The following is a 25,061-nucleotide window of genomic DNA, read 5'->3' on the forward strand; positions in this document are numbered from 1 at the left end:
GAGTACACTGCAGGCCTGAGACAGTCAGGCTAGTAAAACACTGGGATTATTCCACCTGACATGCTCGTCTGAGCAGCCTACGGGAAACATGCAGCCTTGTGGGAGGCGGCAGCACTAACCACACTGCAACCATGCCACCCACATCACAAAGTCAAATGAAACTGCTACACTCAAACCATCCACTCACCAACTTCCAGAAGACCTTTGAAGGTTGTTACAGTGCCATCACAACATGTCTTAAAAAAAAAAAAAAAAGTGTGTTTGTGTGTGGTGGGGGGGGTATTTTATGCATTTCCATGCAATTTACTTGAAAATGCAATTATGCTTAACACTGGTGCAGTTGGCTTTGACATGCTCTTGTAATTGTGCGTTTCTAATTGAAGGTCTACTTCCAAATATACATACAAACACAGGAGGAGCTCTTCCATCACTTCAGGGGCATTACAGTGACTTGCATTCATTTCCCACTTGACTCTTACCTTAAACCAAGTCTACTCATTAAAAACCTAATTAATGAGGGGAATTGCCGTTTGTCCCCAGAATCTGACTGGGTGCAACAATTTATGTCCCTACACAAGTACAGGCGCACGGTGTACTTGTGTGAAGTACAGGATGAAGTGAAGAATCTGGCATCATGGTGCCAGGACAACCACCTCCAGCTGAACGTCGGCAAGACCAAGGAGCTGGTGGTGGACTTCAGAAGGGGTCAGCACAGAGACTACAAGCCCATTATCATCAATGGAGCTCCAGTGGAGAGGGTGCAGTCCTTCAAGTATCTTGGTGTCCACATCTCCTCAGACCTGACATGGGCTGCCCACATTCAGGTCCAGACCAAAAAGGCTAGGCAGCGCCTGTATCACCTACGACAACTGAGGAAGCTCAGGGTCTCTCCAAAGATCCTCAGGATTTTCTATACAGGCGCTGTGTAGAGCATCCTCACACAGAACATGACATCGTGGTTTGGGAACAGCTGTGTGAAGGACCAAAAAGCTCTCCAGAGAGTGATCCGTACAGCAGAACGCTGCTGCAGGATTGCTCTCCCCCCGCTTCAGGACACCTACACCAGGAGATGCCGGACTAGAGCAGCGCAGCTACTGAAGGACCCGTCCCATCCTGGCAACAAACTGTTCCAACTTCTGCAATCTGGTAGAAGGTTCCGCATCTTCCGGGCAAGGACAGAGAGACTCAAGAGGAGCTTCTATCCCCAAGCCATCTGGGCCCTAAACACACACCCGCCCTCTCACATCATCTATAATTGACTGAGTCAGGACTCTTCCAGACACTCTAAACCCAGGCACAATGTACATTCCAAATTCCTTTAATTTTAAATATGTTTATATTGTCTATCCTGTAAAATAGTCAGATGTCTATTAATATTAATGTACAGAATTCACCTGCTTGCTGCTACTACTGCACATTCACCCAGTGTGTGTGTCTATCTATCTATCTATCTTCCTCTACCCCCCCCATTTTTGCACATGTCGAGGAGCATGTCAGGCTACATTTCACTGTGTGTTATACTTGTATAACTATCCATGTGACAAATAAAGAACCTTGAACACACACACGCACACAGAAAGTCCCCAACAATACATGATGCATATTTTCTTAGCATGGGTGGCCTGTAATTAAACCAAGTCACACAAAGACAAACATGCAAAGACAGTGGTCATGAAAGAGACAGAAATATTGCAAGTAATGAAACAAATTTATTGACTCTTCCAGTAGAGACTTGATATTCATGGAATAAAACTGCTTTTCTGGGAGTTTTTACTGAGCAAACCAGACAGAGGAAGCGAAAACAAAATAAAACCAAAACAAAGAGGCAACATGTGAAAGTGCAAACAAAACTAAAAATGTTCAAAAAATACAAAAAGAATGTAAAGAGTACAATAGTTTTACAGCAAACAGGATTGCTCAAAGCATAAAAATAACTGAATGGCAAAAATCTGCATTTTATTAAAAGAAAATGATTTGGGGAAGTCAGTAGCTGACACCCTTTTTCTCAGTCATGATTAAAATCTGAATACTCAACTTTTTCCCATAACAGTCATTTAACACGTTTTGCTCAATGTAATAAGATGATGAGGCGCAGTCACTGAAATATTAATGTCCTCAATGCGACTCGACTCTGCATGACACATCAGATTCAGCTGCAGAGAATACAGCAGGGGACAAACTACACTGTACTTGTGTTTGCCTCCGCTTCATTTCATGTTCAGCTACCAGTCTTAAATGTGTAACACTACACTAACCAAACTAGGCTTTGAAAACCAGACTGCACAGCACATAATCTAATAGTGAATATATCTAAACACTATCCGTTTTTTCCTCTTAAAATTCATTTGAAACACAAGATGAGCAACACTTTAAACTGTTTATGTCTGAAATGCCCTTTGAGTGCCATGCACCACACTAAATCCTACACTAAATGCTCAAATGGCCCTAAATTTTGCCCTCATATTATTCTTCTACTTGTAATAGTGGATTTTATGTTGCTGTTATACAGATAACTTTAACTGCTCTCACTTATTATAATCTAAGAAACATTTTGACAACCCGGCACACTTCTTTACATATCGGGAGATGAAAATTTTCCTGCTAACAGTTTACATTTCAGAAGCACATTTCATGCCAACCTGACTGCAGTTGGACAGAAAACAGAAACCAACTGCATTTCGGTGACCTGGAATGTCCCATAATTATTGTGACTACATGTGTATATCAGGATTTCCGAGGGAAGAATTAGATGCAAACTAGTTATGAGTCAGAATAGTAGAAAGATGGAAAAAAAAATGTTGCGGGAGCAAGATCAAAGAGGATACTTGCATCAATATGAGTATGATGGTCTAATTATTACAGTTGGTCACAGAGATCAAGTATCTTCCAGTTGCATCACGCTCACCTTGCTAACTCCTCTCCCAGTCTGTAAATGTGCCCAATTCAGACATCCTTCAAGTAGAGAACAAACCCATTTAACAACCCGCCTAACCTCAAAGTCCCGGATCAGTTTGTGTTTCAGTCAAAACTTCAGTCTGACAAAAACACAAACCAGTCTGGCACCAGCTAACCCCTGTTCCTGCTACTTAAATCAAAATGCTGGGATATGCACAGCCACAGTGCCGAGCACAGTGAAGCCTAGGAGACGGAGGATATGGGGTTGTGAGGGGAGCCCATCTGAGTCAGCACCTTATCCAACCACTGCAGGGGGCCGTGCAGGTGAATCTCAATCCAGCAGGGTGTGCTGGTCACATCTTGGCGGTGGTACTCTGCACCCCAGCCCTGAAAAGCACAAAAACACGGGTTTTATTTTCTTACAATTTGGTGGTGATTTAAAAGAAAATGGAAAATGCTAATTATTTTTGGACTGTCTCATTCCAGATATTTTACCACTTTAAATTAATTTTCAGCTTAAAAAAGTGCCTTTAAAAAAAAAAAAAAAAAAAAAAAAAAAAAAAAAAAACAAAACCCTCCAATGCAGAGTTTTAAAAACAGGGCACAGTTTAAGTGTGGCTTGACTGAAATTTCATGGTATAATAAATCTCCTGTCAGCTGTGAAAGACCATCAGCTGACATTAAAATTACAGATTATCTGTAAACATTAATGTGCATTTATTGTAGTTTTATGAGAATTTAATTTATAACAATGTAAAATTATACAGCGTAACCACAAAATAGAGACAGGCACATAGTTACATGCTTAACTGTAATTATGTTACACAGCATCAAACAAATACTGTGTGTGTGGCTGCTCAGCTGTTTGTACAACTGCTGAGCCATATAAACCTTTTTTAAAAGGTAAAAACTGATTAAAAGCAGCTAAACATCTATCGTCCAAAAACGTTAATTTTTTAGAAGGAAAATTCAAACCAGACTACCTTAACAAAGCTCATGCGGATAGTGCACATCTTGGTGAGCTCATAAACGGCCTCAAAGCCGTGGTTGACGGACTGAGCCAGCAGCTCAGCGAACTCCTGGTTGTTGAAAATCTTTAGGCTGCAGCCGCTGGGAATCTTGCAAACAGTCGTGGGATGGAAGCCGTGATGATAATTGCAGTTACGACTCTGGACGAAGATACTGCTGTCACTCAGACATTCTGCATACACCTCCCCTCCAACGTAATACAGATGGACGCCTAATAGAGAGTAGTACAGTATTAACAGGGTGGATGAGTCTCTTTTATCAAAAGAAGACAAACATCCGTGTGGTCAACCTGAAATCAACAGACTGGAATGTTTAGTCAATCTGTCGTTGCGTTTTACGCCACATCTCAGTTCCTGCTGACAACATGAATTGATTTAGGCTAGTCTGGCGACAATTGCTTCATTTTGGTCACCGACAGGTTTTCCATGTTGTACCTTTGCCAATGTGCCTCCTGGTATTCTCAATAGTAGAGTTGCGGTTGACGTTTGAGAGCAGGCCGAGGCAGAATCGGTTGCGGTTGTTGGAGGGATCTGTGAAGCCATCGACGAGCACACTGGTGGAGGAAGCCTGGAAGGCCTCTCCAACACGATTATTGAGCTCGTAGTAAACAATAGAGCACCAGTGCTTGGGTTCTTCATAGGCCACAGGCTGCACATCTGCACAGGAAACACATTAACAAGTCACTAGAGTGAGTAGAGTACACGGTACATGCCTCACACCAGGCACAATTGTGAGGGGCATTTAAGAGTCGTGTGCAGAGAAGCTGATGACAGGAAACCAAATATTTAATCAAATTCTTTCAGACTCTTCTTTCATTCAAATTATTCCATGTTGCCTATAACCATAAATAAACAAGCACATTTCCATACATTTATTCTGACCCAAATCAGTGTATTCTAAAGTGTCAAGGCCAACTGTGGTCTGCATGCCAGGGTTTATTGAGCAGGCAAACAGTCAAAAGACGGGACGTGAGCATGCTCGCTGAGCCTGGTATCTCAGGGTAAGCTGGTGCCAGCTGGCCTCACCCTCTCTCTGTAAGGGGAATAAATCATGTTTATTTAAGCGCATACTTCTCCCAAACTTCCTCTGTAGCGTGGCACTGGCTAGCAGGTGTGTTTTGTCTGTCCTTTTCCCAGAACTGGCCTACAATAGAAACCTGCTCCCCTGTACAGGATGCAGCTTGTGGAAGAGAACTGGAAAAAAATCCCCAAACTCCAACTGCCAGGAATACTTTTAACAGCTCTGCTGTCAGCATGCATGGGCAGAATCTCTAAGCTTTAATGACACAAAAGTTCCGGCAGCAGTCAGAGCTTTATCAGCGTTTGCACCAGCAGATAACTGCAGAGTGCAGCCATTTACGAGTTTAACTCTAAACAGTAAATATTTTTTTAAAAAAAGGGTCAAAATCAAGTTCAGTCCCAGAGTATCACCTGATCACATCAGCTGATATCTTAGACCAGTGGTCTAGACCAGTGTGTTGCATTGTGCCGTGCATTATGAATGATGCACACTATTCGAAAATTCATGACAACCACATCATTAAAAGTTAAAATTTAAAATGAGAAAACACTAAATTATCCATTTTCTTCCACTTATCTTGAGTCGAGTCATAAGGACCAGGATTGGGTATCAATTAAAATGTAAAACAGATTAAACTAGTAGATTTGGTACAGACTAGTGACAATAGCAACAATTAGTTGACTAGTAGCGCATAATCCCTACAATTTACCTTTGTTCCCTCTATATTTGGGTAGTCTGAAGGTTTATTTAAAACCTCTCATCATCTACCATCAAACTTCTTTACAGCTGTAATCCAGGTCTTTGGATTACTGATTGAAATGATTACTGCTATAAGATATAAAATCTGAATCAAAGGGCTTTGGAGTCCAATACATGTCCACTGCTTAGTCTGTTACGCATTTATGAATGCAGTGCTCAGTTGCTGTCTGTCTAGCACAATAAAGTATACAACACAAAGTCAAGATAGCAGCAATTACTGCACCGCATTTTAGATTTAAAAGTAGGAGGCAATTAGTGAACCTTATCGTTAACAAGTTTTAAGTTATTACCCGCCGCAAAGATGACATAAGCCTAAGCTTTTATAGTCCCCATAAAACAGCTTTGAGGCCTGTCTTAATTTGCTGAGGCTTTGAGCTTCCCTTGAGCTTGCACCCACAGACAAAGCCTACTGTAAACTAGCATGCCCTGCCCACACGCCGTTTTATCTGACAGGATAAAGAACAGTGGCCTCACTGAAGTTTTCCTCTCACTTTGTGCATTTCCATGTGACCCCCCCCCCAAAAAAAAGAGGTATAAAGAAAAAAGGTGAGCAGGTACAGACAGTGTTTTGCAGATATCACACAAAACGTGTGTGTGTGTGTGTGTGTGTGTGTGCGCGCGCGCGCCAGCAAGACAGTAACTACCATGGTTACCTGCCCGGTTGTTACTCTCCAGGGGCAATGGTGGAGCCATGAGGTTGGTGTCCATTGGCTGAGGGCAATCCTGGCTCATCTGCTCCTCTGGGGGCATGTAGGCAGGAGGGGGAGTCTCTGCATGAGGAAGGAGACAGAGCAAAGTCAAGTGAGCTTTAAAGTGGAGGAAAAGTGTAGGAGAAGAAAGAAAACAGAAGAATAATTACTACCTGGCATCTGGAATGGACTGCCGGGGTCAGAGCTAGATGGTGAATGAGGAAAGGTGACGCTGCTGCCACTTCCAGGTGAGTTTGGGTAACTGTTCCCAGGTGAATGTGGGAAAGGCAAGGTGTTTGCCTGACCAAAGGATTCTGGGAAGGTGGCATTTTGGGGCATGTGTGGCTCGTTCTGTTGTAAGGGGTTGCGAAAGCGAGGCAACATCGTATGCTTGGCATTAAACTCGCTGTTCCTTGGTACCAAGACAGGTGGCAGCACTGTAGAGGAAGAAACAAACAAATGGTGTTCAGAGAGAATATACCGAGTCGCGTTAAATTGGACTCCCTCCACCCGTTAGAAAGTCGTATTATGTGACACTAAAGCTCTTGCAAATTACAATCCCCCCCATAGTTAATCATCTATAAAGAAGGTAGGAGATTTTTTTTTTCCCATGCTTCAGATCAGAGGTGGATGAAAATGACATATTGATATAAACTGGGAGATGTAAAATCTGCCAGCCAAAACAGCTGCGACAGCAGTCATTCAGCCTCATTTACTAACAGTATGTAAACACAAATGAGTACATAAATCGTACTTACAAACCTTTCATGCACAAATCAATTTACTCGTACAAACAAATTTAGAAGTGCCTTTGACTGCTTTTTCAATATCTACTCGACCAAGGTTCCAAGAGAGCCGAGTTGAGCAGAAAATGTGGCGTCAGGCTGCTTGCCAATGATTGGCTAGGGTAAAGTCATGGGATGAGCCCTGAGAGAGACTCCTTTACAAGAATCAAACCCACTATTTTTGAAACCCAGCAACAAACGGCTACAAATAATCCATCACCGTGATCCAAGAACAATGTACAAGGTAAAGCAATGGTAAATATTTTGTACAGGCTTCATTTTGGTGCAGAACTGCTCAAAGATCAATTGGCTAACATAACCGTAGCGTAAGAACATTCATAAGGTAACTTGTAGATGTAGCTTATGTCTAAAAAATTTTTTATTTCTTACAAAATTCCTGGGACAATTAAACAAGCATGTGGCAAATTATTTTAGTTTATTTTCTGATGTTCCAAAACATATTTATGTTGAAATGCACGTATGCTTTGTCTTTTTTTTTTGCTGATAATAATAATAATAATAATAATAATAATGATAATAAATTTTATTTATGAGCGCCTTTCAAGTCACCCAAGGACACTTTACAATAAGATAAAACACTTAGTAAAACAATGGCAAAATAAGAACAATAAAATAAAAGCACAAGATAAAATGAACAAACAGTGGATTCACAGTGAATATGCAGATTTGAACAGATGAGTTTTGAGTTGGGATTTAAACTGGGGGAGAGAACCAATATTTCTTATTTCTGGGGGCAGAGAGTTCCACAGCCTGGGAGCAGAGCAGCTGAAAGCTCTGCCTCCCATGGTGGTGAGGCGGAAGGAAGGTACAGTAAGCTGGATAAAAGAAGAAGAACGAAGTGAACGGGCAGAACAAGTGGTGGTTAACAGGTCAGAAAGGTAAGAAGGAGCGAGGTTATGATTTATCTAACACCACAATTACCCACTGAGGTAAATTCTTCATTAATCCCAATCTTAAAAAACAAAAAAACAAAAACAAAGAAAGATAATTACTTTAAGTGCTCATCATATCAAGCTCTACCCACGTAGAAAAAGATACATCTGAACTCAATAAGTTATTTGATGCCAGCACAACAAAGGAAATCTGTTTCTGGCACTTTCCATGACTCAACATTCTGCGCACAGATGTCGCTACGCATTTCAAATGTCAGCTTCCAGGCAGTAAGTCTTAGCCAGCAGTATTGGCCCAGACTCTCAGGTTTCTGCACTAAAAAGACATTTTGAAGCAAGCTGTTCTTGTGGAATTCATCACTTGGGGTAAATATCCTGGCTGAAGGCTGTTCAGGTGCAGTAGAAACCACAGATATACACTCCACTTGTGTCTATAAATACCTCTGCAGATAAATAAAGCTAGTGGTGAAACTTTAGATGAGACTCGGGTTGCTGTCTATATTCCTGCAGGTAGCCTGAATGTGCTGCAATAGGCCAATGGATCAATATATAAATAAATGTTTATTTTACAGGCTATTTGTGGAGCAGTCAGACAGCTGTGCTTTTATGTATAAGGTTGAAGGGAAATTGGCAGGATGTGTTTGAGTAGGTGGGCTGGGTTAATAGAGGAAAAATAGGGTGTGTTGTGGTGTTTGTTGTGGGGGGGAGTCGTGTGGCCAGACAGGTGCTGTGGGGTTAAATCACCTTAGCCCTTTCTTCCACCCGCTGTGAAAACAAAGTGTCTGTATGGCAGCCAATAACTCTTTCCTCCTATTGTGAGAGACTAAGTATCTTCCTGTTCCAGCCATCGTCGGAGAAACTGCCTGCAGTCATACGTGTGTGTGCGTGTGCGTTCTAATTTTTGTGACATGCGTCCAAGTTTGAGAGTGTGTCTGCCTGTATGTCTATATGTGTTCAAGATAAAGGAGGAAAAAAAAAAAAAAAAAAAGTAGAACCTGCAGTACTGAGCATGCCCAAAACAAAGCCCTCATTCTGCCCAGATGGAATTTTCTGCTACATACATACACACCCACACAGCACCATGCAGACAGCTGTTTTTATCTTGTCGGCTGACTTTCATTTTGTGTTTAGTAAAAGGCCAGTTTGTGTTTGATTTGTCTTATTTTTGCAGGTAGAACCCCAAAGCAGTGGACAAACCTAGGCAAGGAAATAACTCAAACTCGGGTAGTACAAAAAGACATTATCCTGAGTTTATTTTTTTTTACCTGAGATCTTTATTTTTATTCTTTGTAAAGTCATTTTTATTGTTTTGGTTTTTTTTTTTTTACTATATATATATATATATATATATATGTTAAATCTAATTGTGTGTGCCCTGTCGCTTTCCATGTGGCCAGCCTCCTGAACTTCTCCTTAATAATAATAATAATAATAATAATAATAATAATTTAAAAAAATGTCATCTCTCTATGATCATCCATGTAAATAAAAAGTTGTGTGGATATTCTGGTTAGGGACAAAATCTGTCAGAAAACAGGAAGGTAACTAAAACAACATACAAAAAATATACAGAACTGATTAAAGGAACTGATGAAAGGAAAATATAGAAACTTGAGGATCCTAAAAGTTTTAAATAGTTATTTTGTCATGATAAATATGAGATGGCCAGGAAAACCAAACCAGGAAATCACCATTAATCCAAACCACTAGGCCCAAGTGTCCTTGAATTTAAAAATGTGTAGATTTTTTGTTCATTTTACAGTTAGAATACTTGTATTATACTTTCAATCTTTTCTCTCATGAAAGCAATTCCTCTACCTTGACTCATGCCGTCATCTATACTTAAATTGCAAAGTATCCGAGTTTTGAGTACCTTTAAGAGTGAAATGTAAAATTTATAACAACACTGTCAAAGAGTCTGCACATCTTAAACAGGTATTAAGGTCAGTGTAGAGGCATGCCGTTCAAGTTACCTCGGGATTTCACTCACCTGGACTGTCCACTCGTTTGTAGTGGTAGGGATTGATGCACACATCCTTCTGTTTGGAGCCAAAGGGGTACTCGCAGCATTCCAGCGCTTTCAGCTCATGGTGGGACTGCAAGTCAGGCCAGCGCCACACCCGACAATAGATGACGTGGGGCAGGCCTTTCCTGTGAGACACCTGCAGCCGTCCATCCAGTGAGCGGGGGATTGTCACACAGTTACTGGGCTGACCCGGGCAGCTGAGAGCCCGCTCCAGCTCCTCCATGGCTCCCTTTTTCTTTTTCAGTTTCTTAACCAGAGCATCCACTGCCTTTTCTGCCCATTTCTCTTCCTCATCTCCCTGCTTCCAACCCAGCAGCCGTTTCACGGCTGGGCTGGTGAAGGAGAAGAGCGAAGTGACATTCATGTTGGCCAAGCCGCCCTCCTCCCCACTCCTAAAGGAAGCGCAACCAGTCGTTGGACACTGTCCAGTCTCTGAACACAAAGATTTAAATATTATTTGTTTGTTTTCTTATGTTAAAATCCTTGGCTTCCAAGATGCAAGACAAGGTCCTCTTCAGAGTCACTAGAAAAAAATAAAAAGAAGTGTGAGTTAAGAAGTATAAGCATAACTTACATAAGTGTAAGTTAAAGTCCTTCACAAAAAGATGTACACGTCACTGCCTGCCCGTTTCACAAAGCTGCTGCAACTACAAAACATGAACATAAATCTCCTCCTCCTCTTTAACGGCACTAACAGACCTGCTCGTGTAAGCAATGAAGCAAGCAATGATTTCACCCATACAGCTGGTCTGGTCATATCAGTCATGGGTTCTGGGAAAAGAGCTGGAGAGTCACAGAGGACACCCTCCTCTGATCATCAGCCCTAACCAGACATTCTCCCAATAGCTTCCTGTCCTGTCTTGTCACATTACCACCAATTACTGATGTCATTTACAGGAGAACACTTCTTATATGTGCAAAGTTAGCACATCCCACAGAGAGAAGCAGCCGTGCAATATGGCAAAACACCTGGAGAAGGTATTTTATTACATTATAGTGCTGCCTAAATCTTTGTGGAACAAATGATTATATTCAGTCAATAATAGCAGAAATTAAAGAATATCCATATATCAGAGAGGTAAAAGCCAGCAAGTTCTGTCAATATTAAAATTATATTAAATATTTTCAAACAAAATCAGATTTTGAAATTAATGTCAATTACTTTCGTGATTAGACTCATCGACTACTAAATACACTTTTTCCCAAACAAACATGAAGGTCATATTTAGTCAAGAACTTTATTTAAAGTGTGCAACTTCAACAGAAACAGCTGCATCATGTAATGCAGTCAGGGGTAAGGATGGGTATCGTTTAGGTTTTATCCGATACCGGTGCCAAATCGGTACTTTTGAAACGGTGCCGGTGCTTAAACGGTGCTTAAAGAATGGAGAACACAAAATTGGTCCAAAAACCTCTCATGTTCAGCTGTTTTTTGTAAAAAGATAACAATGTTAGCCTTTTCTGCAGCTATGGGGCATATATGGTATCACTCTTGGCTGGAAGCAGTGCTTAAACAATGGAAAAAACACAAACTTTGTCCAAAACCTCTCATGTTTAACTGTTTTCCACTTTTTCTTTGGTCATTTTAGCCTTTTTGGCCAGGGTGAAGGGAGCATCTGCCATCAAACAAGAAGACAGCCGCATGTAGCTATGATGATGTTTGCTAGTTCACCTTACATGCATTAATGTAATAACGTGGTTAGTCTACTCAACGTAAATTACACACGAACAACATTAAGCTACTCACGCAGAGAAGAACGGCTGCTGCTGCCATCATCATCTCATCATTTCTGCTACACTGGCAGGGCTAGGGGCCAGGACTCTACTCTTCGGGTTTTTGGGGGATGCTGCATAACAGGCAACCCACCCGCAGTAGATCTGCACGGCGTGAGGTCTCGCAGCAAGCTATCAAATACGGCGCATTTCTGGGCTTTTAAAAAAAAAACGCTATGCGTCGCCAGGTGTTTCATCGGATTTGAGGAGTTACCTCCTTTGACAGTATCACAGTATCAGCTTAAAGCACTTGTTGCAGGCTGCTGAGTTTGCATATTTTGCTGTGAAGTACAGCCAGACTTTTGACCGCTTCGCCTTGGACATTTTTAATCTGTAGCTCTGCTCTAACAGAACGTACGTACCTGGGCCCGCCTACTATCCTCGGAAACGTAAAATGATTGGCTAGAAGTGTATCACAGCTCAGGAAAAAAAAAGCACCGAAATAAAGCACCGAAATGTGCGCTGCTTTTCGGTCTGGTTACTACCGTTTATGTCAGAACGACACCGGTACCCATCCCTAGTCAGGGGTTGGCAAATCAAAGATTAAAAACTATTTAATTCCAGGTTTCCAGGTAAACTTATTATCATGCGTTTTTAGTGTATTATGTTGCTTTTCTGAAGGCCATTTGTATATTTTACTCTGACCTACCCAGAGACTATCGAGACTGTGCTTGTTAGATAACCAAACAAATAAATGTTTGTGTGTCTGTGGAAGTGCAATATGACAGCATATTGATTCACACCGATATGATCAAGGCTTTTAGAATTATTTTCTTTCTTATCTCTTATTCTCATCTTGTTTCTCAGCTTAATTTTCAGAGAAGATTAAACATATTGTGTACATACTATGAGATTTTATGATTCAACAGTGCAAAGACAACTTGCTAGGTAAAATAGTGTGTGCTTGATAAAATCCAACAGAGGTGTGGACTCGAGTCACATGACTTGGACTCGAGTCAGACTCGAGTCATTAATTTTATGACTTTAGACTTGACTTGAAAAAATGTTCTAAGACTTGTGACTTGACTTGGACTTTTACACCAATGACCTGGGACTTGAATTGGACTTGAACCGGTTTACTTGAAAAGACTTGATATTTCACCCCAAATATAAAACTTAACATGCATATTATATAGAGATTGAAAATGTGATGTCATTCAGGGGTAAAACCGCAAAGGATTCTGGGAACTCGTGGCAAGAGGTACTAGCGCACGCAGGCTTTCAATTGAAATCAGTTATACAGCGATAAAAAGAAACACAAAAATGTCAAGAAGCTGTTGTATTATTAACTGCAATAGCCGGTCGCATGACAGCCACGGGAAGCCGACGGGTAAAGAGATCGGTTGTTATCGGATTACGTCGTTGAAGAGAAATTGTTCGAGCCATGTTTCCGAAGTAACAAAGAGGCGACTGGATTGCAGCCATTCAAAGACCAAATATAACGTCCCAGAACCCTCCAGCTCACAGGTTAGTCTGCTCCAAGCATTTACACGAAGGTCAGTGTTTTTTAGTAGTTAATACGTCATTTTTCTTAACATAATTGGTGATATAGGTTACAAGCAAGTCTGGCGCTGAACAGAAATTGTCGCGCTATGCTCCTTTATTTATTGTGCATAAATAGTGAATTGTCCTGACACAATATTGCGTTTCGCTTCTGTTATTATGGTACATTGACAAAAACATACTTTTATTCACAGGATAAAACGGGTTTTTTTGTATCACTAATTGTCCAGTACGATTACAGCATACAGTATTGTTGTCACTGCTACATTTCTGTGATGCTACCAGAAATTATTTCCACTACTAATTAATTACCGTTGAGCTCAAAGGTCCTATTAATAAACGGTTAAGGAATGTGTATTTATGACGACAGTTTGTGAGACTGGTAAACTTATGATAGGTACGATGGTCTTTCGTTCTACACGGTGCGTTTCAAGGTCCTGCACCCATCCGTCGGTAAACTGTACCTGGGCTTGTTGCAGTGACCTGAAGTTACTAAACTTCATGAGTGTATGCACTCACTCCAAGAACCGTATGATTATAAATATGCATATAAATATGCTACGATGAGATAGCTGACTTCATCTAACTAGCAAATGTTGTCCAGGCTACGTTGGTGATGCAGTTTTTTTTTTAATGTGTATGATATTTTTGTCATGCGATTTTAAAGCCAGTCCTACAAGCGCATCCAAGAATAACATGCAGCTTATCTCAGAACTGTCGGTGAAAATTATTCTTGGAGCTAGGTTTAATTGAGCTGCATTTTAAAGAGGTGCAATTTCACAATTTGTGTATATTTTCTAAGTTCACTATTTTGTCATGTGTTGAGAAAAACACAGATTTAAAAATTACATGGTCTAATATTTACATTTAGCATATAACTGCAACATGCTTTTTTTCGTTTTTTTGAATGACTCGAAAGGACTTGAAATTCAAAGTTTCAGACTTGTGACTTGACTCGGACTTTTACACCAGTGACTTGAGACTCGACTCTGACTTGCCTGACATTACTTGAGACTTGACTTGAGACTTGAGGATAAAGACTTGAGACTTACTTGAGACTTGCAAAACAATGACTTGGTCCCACCTCTGAAATCCAATATGAGTTTTAAAAGGCTGTCTTTCAGATTTCAGAGGAAGGAAACCTCTAATGAGTAACCTGCTGAGGCGAGCAATCAAAAAAAGCTTTAACACTGCACACCGGTTCTGGGCAGGAATCTGGCCATGTGTAGGACAATAAAAAGGAAGTGCATGTGAACCCCAGTATAAATGTGCCTATTCACTGGGGTCCCACGGGAGCAATTCAGTAGTCAGAAGGTACACACATTTTGGCTTTTGAAAGGGAAAACAAGAGCACATTCAGCACTCCTCGTTCCACCTTCTTTTCAAGTTATGCCTGAATGCAATTAGGCAGATAAAACAGAGTTATGGTTGAGGTTTGGCTGAGGATGAATGTTCAAATGTGATCCTTGAATCAAATAAACAGCGTGTCAGGAATCCACCAGCGTTTATCTGTAACCGATCGTGGGCGAGTGTGCATCACTCTGACAGTAAAGCCTGCAGTATATTGGATTTCCTAAGAGCAGGAACAAATACATCATTAAGACTGCTCTGTAGTTATTCCTGGCCCTTCAGATTATGGGATGAATAGTGATTTCTATCTTTGACAACTACTGCCTATGTAAGCTACCTCATACTGGCATCTGGGCTGGGACGTTTGATACGAACAGGTGCTATTTACAAAGTGTGTGTGTTTGTGTGCATGTGTTGTGGAGGCCGTGGACACTTACTACTGCCAACCACACTGACTGGAAAGCTGCAAGTTACAACTAAAATTAACTTGAATATAATTGGCTCATCTAAAAAGTAATACAAAGCTACAATCATTGAAAGGACGGGGCATATGGTGGGAAAACTACACCTTTATATTGACAAAAGACTCGCCACCTTAACAGAAACAGGAAACAAGCTGTGGAGTTTTATCTTCTTATGTGTCATCGCCTGAACAACAGTGACATCACTTCCTTCTGCTGAGACTTGCAGGCTTTTCCACAGGTGCAGGATGGAAAACAAAAAATGTTTCCTGAATTGACCATCCCTGACTCGTTTTTTCCCCTCAGGCTCTTTCACAATGAACATCTTTTCATTGTAGTGAAACAGTTAAGGAGGGGTAAAAGAAAATCCTTGGGTGTGGCCTCTCTTCTCACTGAAGTCAAATTAGATTTCTGTCATGTTACCCCTAATTTCATTTGCAAACTAACTCTTCTATTTATGAGGAACACGTATTAATACCAAGACTGTTACAGTTACATAAAAGCAAAAACTAGGTGTGAATTTTTTTTAGGTAATTAAAATTAACATTTGAATAAAGTGGATGGCATTGTGTACTCACAATATCTTAGTTTTGTCAAGGGGGTCAACTTTATTAACACAACAAGCATCAGGAGGCTTTGGCATTTAAGGTTTTAGTAAATTCTACGGATACCTGTATTTTCATAACTATTCTGAACTTCTGCCCCTGAAAAATACCACCAAATTATAACTAGTAATAATCCTAGTTACTATTTTACTTGTTTTTTTAAACAAGGAAAAACAAACAAATAACTGACTATAATTTAATGTACACTGGTAGCTAGGGGTGGGCAATATATTGAATATACTCATCTATCGAAAGTTTTTCTGCGGGTCTTGTGCCTTTGCTAATGTTGCCTTGATAATAATTACACACAGAATAAAACTACCACCTTTAAAAAAAATCCCAAAACAAATTATACTACTAAAATTAGGTTAAATGTCACTGTCAATGTCAGACTAGTTTTCTGTGTGGCTAACATTGGCAGGACTAGCCCCAGTAGCCCTCCCTCCTTGCATGCAAACATGAAAATGAAAAAATTATTTTAAAAAGAAATTAAAATGACAATAAAAAAAAATATATACAATGACAAGTAGGGCTGCACGATTAATCGTTAGAAAATCGCGATCTCGATTCATACTTATGTGCAATCTCATTTCCAAATGACAACGATTTAAAAAAAAAAAAAAAAAAAAAAAAAAAAAAAAGACGACGACGATTGTACCGCATTTTGATCCGGGACGTAATCTGCATAAAAACAAGCGCTCACTCTTCCTACTCAACAAATGACAAGGGCGGAGCCTTATACCATGTGATACAGAAGCTGTGCCGTGTGATGCTAAAATTAGCAGGGAAAAAACAACGGAGAGCACGTCAGGGATGACGAGAAAGTGACAGGAGAAAATCCGTCCCGGTCAACCACCCAAACATCAATAACGGGAACCTTATACAGCGCTTCCCCATACCCGTCGATCTCCCGCAGGCACAAAGAAATTACGGAGGCTATTACTTATCACCTGACCAAAGATATGGCTCCCATCAACACTGTGCAAAACGAGGGATTTAGGAAAATGATCAACACCCCTAGACAAACGCTACACAGTGCCGTCCCGCAACTATTTTTCTATTGCTGCACTACCTGCTCTATACACGCAGTGTCGAGCAACGGTGGACACGGAATTTCAAGCAGTACAACATTTTGCGGCAACAACAAAACGTGAGACATTTGTTGTTTTTATGTTTATTTATTGTTTTTATGTTCAGTCTCAGCTGTTACGAAGTTGATGTGCAGTTAATAAGTGCAATAAATATTTATACTGGAAAAGAAAATCGTGAGAGAATCGTGATCTCAATTCTAAGCCAAAAAATCGTGATTCTCATTTTATGCAAAATCGTGCAGCCCTAATGACAAGTACAATTCTTACCAAAACTTGGGAATTCCGCTAAAATTCTTACTACTACTAATAACAGTATTTAAAAAAAAAAAAAAAAAAAAAAAAAAAAAAAAACACTTATTCAAATAATTGTTTTGCTTACAAAATGAGATTAAGGTGACATCATCAACTGTCCTGGGGGTCTTTTAAGTAATCCACACCGACTGCACCCTACATTAACTAGTGGCTTGCTTAAGGTAAATATAATAAATGATATAATAAATAAAATAAATCAGAGAAAAAGGAAAAGGAAGAAAAAAAGGTTTCTATAAATAGTTTATATTTGAATATACCGTATTTTCACGACCATAAGGCGCACTTAAAAGTCTTAGATTTTCTTCAAAAAGTACGGCGCGCCCTGTAGCGCAGTGCGCCCTGTGTGTTGTAAGGAGGACGTAGTAGAGAACACCATGAGAACGCTAAAGGGTGAAGTGTGGGCGTTGATCGTATATACCGGACAATCGCACATATGTGCATTATGTGGAACATCGTTGTTTTAACAACCCTGAAAATGGCAAAGAGACACGCTTATGAAGCACAGTTTAAACTGAAGGCCATCAGCTATGCGGAGGAACATGGAAATCGAGCAGCCGTGAGAGAATTTAAGATTAACGAATCGATGGTTCGCAAATGGAGGAAGCTAGAAAACAAGCTCCGGCAGGTCAAGAAAACGCAGCTGAGTTTCCGCGGACATAAGGCGAGGTGGCCCAAGTTGGAGGAAAGACTTGAGCGGTGGATCATCGAGCAAAGAACGAGTGGGAGAAGCGTTTCGACGGTCACCATTCGGCTAAAAGCAGTTTCACTAGCTGAAGAGATGAACATTGAACATTTCCAAGGAGGTCCGTCTTGGTGCTTTCGTTTTATGAAACTGTGCCATTTTTCCATCCGGACCAGGACTACGGTAGCGCAGCAACTTCCAGCGGATTATAAGGAAAAGCTGGCCATCTTCCGCTCCTACTGCAGCAAACACATCGGCGACAAAAACATCCAGCCCAGCCACATCACAAACATGGACGAGGTCCCGCTCACTTTTGACATCCCGGTGAGTCACACTGTGGAGAAGAAGGGGACCAGCACGGTAGCGATACGCACAACGGGGTATGAAAAGTCTTCTTTTACTGTTGTGCTTGGCTGCCATGCTAATGGACAGAAACTGCCGCCTATGGTGATTTTAAAGCAAAAGACTTTGCCTAAAGAGAAGTTTCCAGCAGGAATCATCATTAAGGCAAATGAAAAGGGCTGGATGGATGAGGAAATGATGAAAGAGTGGCTGAGGGAGGTGTATGAGACCAGGTGGTTTTTTCCACGCATCACCATCGCTCTTAATCTGTGACTCTATGCGTGCCCATCTCACAGCCGATGTGAAAAAACTAGTGAAACAAATGAACTGTGAGCTTGCTGTCATTCCGGGAGGCCTGACAAAGGAACTCCAACCGCTGGGCAAAAGCCGGCATCATTTCCGAGGAGCCGCACGGCACGGAAAGTGACTCTGACAGTGAAGAAAGTGAACTTGGCATGTTTGATGGAGATTTAGCACAGCTGTTCAATTCAGACACAGAGGATGAGGACTTCGATGGGTTTGATTGATGATAAAAATGTGAGTACCAAACTTTGTTTTGCTCCTGCTTTATTTTTAAATACGCACACTTGTATGCTTGTGTGTTGTTGATGATGACGATTACCGGTAATAGAAATGTGAGTAAGGTACCGAACTCAGGTTTGCTCCCGCTTTATTTTTAAATACGCATACGGTACTTGTATGCGCCCTATAATCCAGTGCGCCTTATGTGTGTGTTAAATACAGTAATGGCACACATAACTGAGACTGCGTCTTTTAGTACAGTGCGTCTTATGGTCGTGAAAATACGGTAATCAAAACCAACTCTTAATTTACACCCCCCCACCCCCCACCCCTACACGTTTTGTTAATCAAACACCAAGTAAAAAGAACATACATATGACCAAACTTCTGACACTTGTCTTGCTTGTTTTAAACCTAAAATGTATGACGCATTTCTCTTGGTCTAAAAAAACTGAAATAAAAAAAATGGGAAAAAAAACCTTTGCTGTTACTGGCTGCCTGCTGCTGTTGTAGCATAACCTCATCCGTTCACATAACTATCAATACAAATTAAAAATCTCTAAAAGCTGACATACACTATATCTCTATGCTGGCCTTGTCTAAAGCAAATCTGACTGAGCACATTTTCAAAAAAATTAAAACATTTACACGAGAGCTGAGGATGCTGTGTCAAAAACAAAAAACAAAACCCCACACTGTTCAAAAGGTAAACATCAGCATCATCTTATTTCTGTCAGGGTCACCACCCAGACATATAAGAAGTTATTCTGATTCATATCCAGCCACAGAGCGTCTTTGATGGTCTCTCAGTAACAACCAGTGCTATTAGTACAAGCTCAGGACTAACTGCACAAAGACTAACTTTAATGCATTTCAGATGGAGGATTCCACAAAGCTTTGTACAGTAACATCTGGAGCAAACCTAACAATCCTGTACTGTCATTCAGCTGCAGATGGAGGCTATGTCTCTGAGATATTTCCAGCCCTGGCAGTCAATAACATCCGACTGCTAGCCTGACCACATGCTTATTTAAAGGCCCTGATATGGCACTGTGTTTCTTCTTTGGACAATGCTAGTTTGGAGTTTTCTGTGAGGCAGTCAAAACAAAAAGGCGCCAATGCACCCCTCCTCCTATATCTATGTATGGACTAGGATGCCTGTATGACATAACGGCCTTTCTGTGAACCAACTTTCCAAATAAGTGTCTGAAAAGTATTTATGACCTGCAGCAACAGTATATCTGGTATTGTTTTTGTCATGTATGTGTGGTTTTATGTGGTCCTGGAAAACTCTACTGTACCAGGAACTATAACATAGGTGATGTTGAGTAATTTGGTGAGTATACATGTGCCTATCTACGTGCAAATAAAACTTTACAGGTGTGTCACTGATATTATAATAAAGATCTCATCCAAAAACTCTGGCATTTTGCTGATAGAATGAACATCTCCAGATTCTTCTTCATCTCATTATTATTATTATTATTATTATTATTATTATTATTAAATGAATTTTTAGCTGAAGTGCCTCCTGAAGTTTGACTTCAGTTGGAGAAGTCACACCAAACCTGACTTTGCAATTCAAAATTGCAGTGGTGAGTGTAAACAGTAGTAGAACATACAGTATAATCTGTACTACAACTATTGTGTAAATAAGCCATACATGGAGAACCCACCAGGCTTTATTTGGGAACATGCTGCAGGAATGTTTTTAAGCGCAAATTAATGCAATGCAGGAAAAAAAAATTAAATTAAATAGGATTGTTACATCATCACTTAGCAAGCAGATGGGGAGAATGTCATAGGATTTCACATTCAGGTTAATATTTCAAACACATTTTAACCAAATAAATTATTAAATGAACTCAATCCACACATGATCCATACTTCAAATTTCTATGTAACCATCAAACTTTGAGCATCATCTCTAATCTGTGACACAGGCATTAAAGAAAGATGCCTGCAGTGGCCTTGGCCGTTGCTCTCTCCTCTATGAAAATGGAAACGGATACTATCATTTAAACAGCTCCATAAAAACATTACCTATAGCCAAGTCTGAGCAATGCTCTCTCACTATTGTGTTAGCGGTAGCTTGTTATGGCCATCAGTTAGCCCACTGGACAGAAACTGAGGCTAATGGGAGCACAGAGTGGGATGATGCGACACTGACAGGGGAAGGCTTTAACCCACCTGGTGCGAGCTGTTCGCCACTACACTAGCCCCATGGATCATTTTGCACTGCTCCAGTGTCTGTTAATCAATTTAGGCCTGGGCTGTGTAGGATGAGCAGGCAGTAATGATGCTCTCTGGACCCTCCCTGGGGATGGAGCATTATAAAGAAGCTACATTATTTATCAGCAGGGTCCTGGATAGGGCCTCCATTAACCCCCGCTCAATGGAGTCACTGGCTATAAACCGTGGAGTGCAGGAAAGAAGAGAGTGATAGATAAAGCGAGAGGAAGAAAGGAGGAATGATGCAGAGACAGAAGGAAAAAAGTGAGAGTGATGGTGAAGCCTGAGATCTAAGACAGGCTGAGTGTTTGGGGAGGAAGAGATATGAAGAACACTCACATATCTGGTCTCTTCAGCTAGTACTTCAACATCAAGAGCCTTCAAGGGGCATTACTATGTGAATCGTGACACTACAAGGATACACTACAGGCTACTTTACGAATACCATTTCTAACAACGAGGCTAGGATTTTTTTTTTTTTAATGAGCCAACAAATCGCTTTTAAAACAGGAGACCAGCTGTCATTTTTAACATCCTTTTGAGAAATCAACATTAGTACTAAGAAAAATACTTAAAGTACTTGTCATTTAAATCATGTCGTTAAAAAAAAAGAAAAAGAAAAGAAAGAGCTAAAATATCTCTGGTTCCAGTTTCTTAGTCAGATGTCCTACAATTATCAGTTTCATATTATTGCAAGCTAAATATCTTTGGACTCTCGGCCAAACAAAAAAAGCTGCCCAGTTTAGCAATTTTATGCAATAAATAAATAAATAAATATAGAACAGGACATTTTACATGAAAAATATATATAATTAACCTGTCAAACTTTCCTTGTTGTACAGTCTTGCAAAAGCAGCATATCTTTGCATAACTGCATTGTGCACCTTGTGGCTAACATAAAGTAACATATCTGCTGTAAAATATGATGAGTTCGTTTTTCCAGGCTCCCTAATAACTACTTCAGTTGGTTGCAAACAACATTAGGTGGACATGTACAATTAATCAAATTTTAATTACAATTTTGGCTTCAAACTATATTTAAAACAAGAGTTATTGTGCTGCACTAACAATTTGGCTTTCAGTCCCACTTACAATACTTTTGTCATTCTCTAAAAATAATTTTAAGTTCAATGAAGCCACTATGGCAATCGTGAGAAATGACTTTATAAATGAGCAGCCCTAGAATTAACGCCGAACAGCTAGACCTAGAACCAATCAACGCAACAGTCTAAGAGCAAACCCCGAAGTAATCACAGTCATGGCATTGACCTGAGGGGCTCCTAAAAGTCACCAACACATCCACTGCTCAGCATCCTTCCAATGCTGATACAGAAAACTCTAGAAACCTGCACCAAAAGTGTCAGGATGGTTCAGACTCTGACGAGACTGAACTGGGATCAGATTCTTTGCATCCCAGACATGTCAGTCTACCACAGCAGACATAACTATCAAACACATGGGTTTTCATGGTGCTATTTCAAACATGTTCGGAACTCAGCGTTGGGTTTGTGTTGTGTTAGGGTGGACACTTCGCTCCAACACATAGCAGACATGTTATCCCAACCATACAGTGACACAGGGACACAAGACTTAAGGTTTAAATCTGTCATGTTTCTTCTTCTATTTATCCAAGAAGAACAGTGCTTATCTAAAACTGTCAACTAAAGAGTTTATATTGGTTTAAGTCTCTCATAAAGGAAAACCTGCAACGTATGGAGACCTTGCAGTTTACTAGTTACCAGCAGCTGTTATAGTGAATGGATGATAGAAAATATCATGCTTTGCGTTCACTGATGCAGATATCAAGCTCATAAAAGCCTCTGATAATGACAGTCACATTCAAGAGGCTTCATGCTTATTTTTAAGCTGGAAAAAAAGCGTAAATACAAGTTAAAGCACAACATACTGAGAATGCGATCACAGACAAGGACAAATTCCTGTCCTTTGAGTAATCTGATATGTCATCTTCAATAATGTCAAGAGAGCTAGCTCTAGTTGTTGTAGGTCTCTGCCTCCCTCTGCAATCTTCCCTCACATGCACACTCACACAGGCAGAAATTCGTAAACACATGGGGACACTGTCCTCTGAAGTGCACCAGCTGAACAGCCACGTTAAGTCTGCATACATTAACACTACAACAATATACTTTTTTAAAGCCTCAAATGGCAAGGTGTAATACGTGTTTACTGATTATAGAGTGATATATCGTTTAGTGGCATCCAAATATGATACATTTCAAGTGTGTAACGTTTTAAATCAAGAGATTTAGCTAATTAATTAGGTGATCATCAGAAACTTAAAGAGTAGTCTTGATAAGTTTATCAAGCATTTTCAGTCGTTTATCACGGGGAAAAGAACACTTGCTAAACCCCCAATTTCTTGCTTCTCAAGAGGAGAAGCTTGGCTCCTTCTCTGTTCAATGTCACCGTAAACTAATTTCTACACAGAACAAGATGAAGCCCTCGGGCGACTGGTGGCCATTTCTTCCATTTGTTTTTTATGTTACAGACTAAACAGCTAATTGATGAAGAAAAATAACAACATATGACACAGAAAGACCACCCGTTTATCCGCATAATGCATGCCCCCCCCCCCCCACCCAAAAAAAGCAAAGCAAAAAAAAAGAAAAAGAAGAAAAAGCGGTAGTTTAAAAATAGCACAATAATCATCATTCCCAGCTGCAAATGGATTACATAGTTAAATACGGAAGACCTCGTCCCGGTGAACTCTTTATGGTGATTTAAGGGGAATTAAAGGGAGTTTAGCTTTTAGACGAAAAGCTTCGCTTCTACAACATTTCTGCGAAACCTTTGCTGCTAAATTCCTTAAGTTACCCACTTTCCCCCCCTTTTATAAAAGATGTGTACAAGACATTTACAACTTTGAGGCTAAATTTCCACTGCTGTCTGATAAAGTGTGCGCAAAAAGAGGGGAAAAAAGTTTGAAGCTGCCAACTGACAGTGATGAGCGGATAACCGCTGGGATCTACTTCCTTTAAAAAAAAAAAGAGTCGAGCACACTATGGTTACCGAAATAAAACAGTTAAAGGCAGCTTTCATTTACAAATCTGTGAAGAAAGAAAAACTTTACCGCACCTTTTCTTCCTCTGTAGCTTTCTGCTTCTGTGTCGCTGGCTCCTCCTGTGTGCTCTCGCCGCCTGACTGTGGGTCTGCTTGGCCTGGCGTCAGTGAGTCGCGGAGCCGTCTCACACTCTCCCGAGCGCCAGTATCACACCGCCGCGAGATGCGGCCCCACCGGCAAGAGGCAGACCTACTTTTTGCACATCTAACATCTTCATCGAGAGCGTGGAAGTGGATTATGTAATAGCGAAACGGTGCGGTTTTAGTGCAAAGGTGTGAGGTTTCTTTAGTGCAAAACGTGTCTGTTAAGATAGGTGAAATGTCGGGGTTTTTGGGAGACGGGAAGAGAGTCTCTAAGTAATACGTCTAAGTAATAAGTCTTTAATCTTTACCACTCTGTTGGCTCCCCCAATACAACAGACATCAATCGGGACTAAATGGGGAAGTATTTTGAAAAAGCTCGCTTTTATCTATAGCAGTAATATTTCCGAGAGGCTGTTTTTCAGTGACACATCTCTGTGGTTTCTCTGTGAACTCCTGAACTTCAAGCCTACCTCTCGGTTTCCCCTCTCGCTTTGACTGTGACATGATAAGCACAGTTCAGCCAGGAGAACAAACGTGTCCCAAGAGCACAGTAAGCACAGGAACATGCTCATACACGCCACCATCTCCACCTCCTCAGACACTGATGCACGCTTTTTAGGGTCCCACTGAGTACTGCACGATGACACATGAAAACACAGCCTTCCTGCAGGACAGCAGCTGCAGAGGACATGAAAGTTTCTTGCACACGAATGAGCCCAATCTGTGCATACTTGTGCCGCAGACTCTGAATTGACCATGAGGGCCAAGGGGAAGTAACCCATTATCTGATCAGATCTGAATAAGTCACAAAAGCGACAAAAGCGCGATATCTTATCTGAATGATAAGTAAACTTTAAACAGTCTTTTTTTAAACAGTCAGAGCTCGTAGATGTTATTAGAGATCCTCGA

The 25,061-nt window shown here is 40.6% G+C and overlaps 1 protein-coding gene across 1 annotated transcript; it reads right to left on the minus strand.

Annotated features, from left to right (window-relative positions):
• Positions 1 to 1,668: 1,668 nt before the first annotated feature.
• Positions 1,669 to 24,232, minus strand: smad1 (SMAD family member 1). The gene is made up of 7 exons (XM_085409636.1): positions 24,084 to 24,232; positions 10,079 to 10,637; positions 6,566 to 6,829; positions 6,357 to 6,473; positions 4,359 to 4,580; positions 3,879 to 4,135; positions 1,669 to 3,282 (listed from the first exon to the last, which is right to left on the minus strand). The coding sequence occupies exons 2-7, from the start codon at positions 10,476 to 10,478 to the stop codon at positions 3,139 to 3,141; spliced, it is 1,404 nt and encodes a 467-aa protein (XP_085265762.1). The 5' UTR covers positions 10,479 to 10,637; positions 24,084 to 24,232; the 3' UTR covers positions 1,669 to 3,138.
• Positions 24,233 to 25,061: the final 829 nt, after the last annotated feature.

Source organism: Rhamphochromis longiceps, linkage group LG6 (genome assembly GCF_057381845.1).
Source record: "Rhamphochromis longiceps isolate RC_006_pf linkage group LG6, R_longiceps_female_GT1.1, whole genome shotgun sequence".
Lineage (NCBI taxonomy): Eukaryota > Metazoa > Chordata > Actinopteri > Cichliformes > Cichlidae > Rhamphochromis > Rhamphochromis longiceps.

Bases quoted from the DNA above. Each gene is read 5' to 3' on its own strand.
- smad1 (XM_085409636.1), bottom strand. From the start codon at position 10,478: ATGAATGTCACTTCGCTCTTCTCCTTCACCAGCCCAGCCGTGAAACGG. The intron at 6,474-6,565 runs GTAGTAATTATT...TTCCTCATGCAG, and splicing joins CAGTCCATTCCAGATGCCAG to AGACTCCCCCTCCTGCCTAC. The intron at 4,136-4,358 runs GTACAACATGGA...ACTCTCTATTAG, and splicing joins CAGGAGGCACATTGGCAAAG to GCGTCCATCTGTATTACGTT.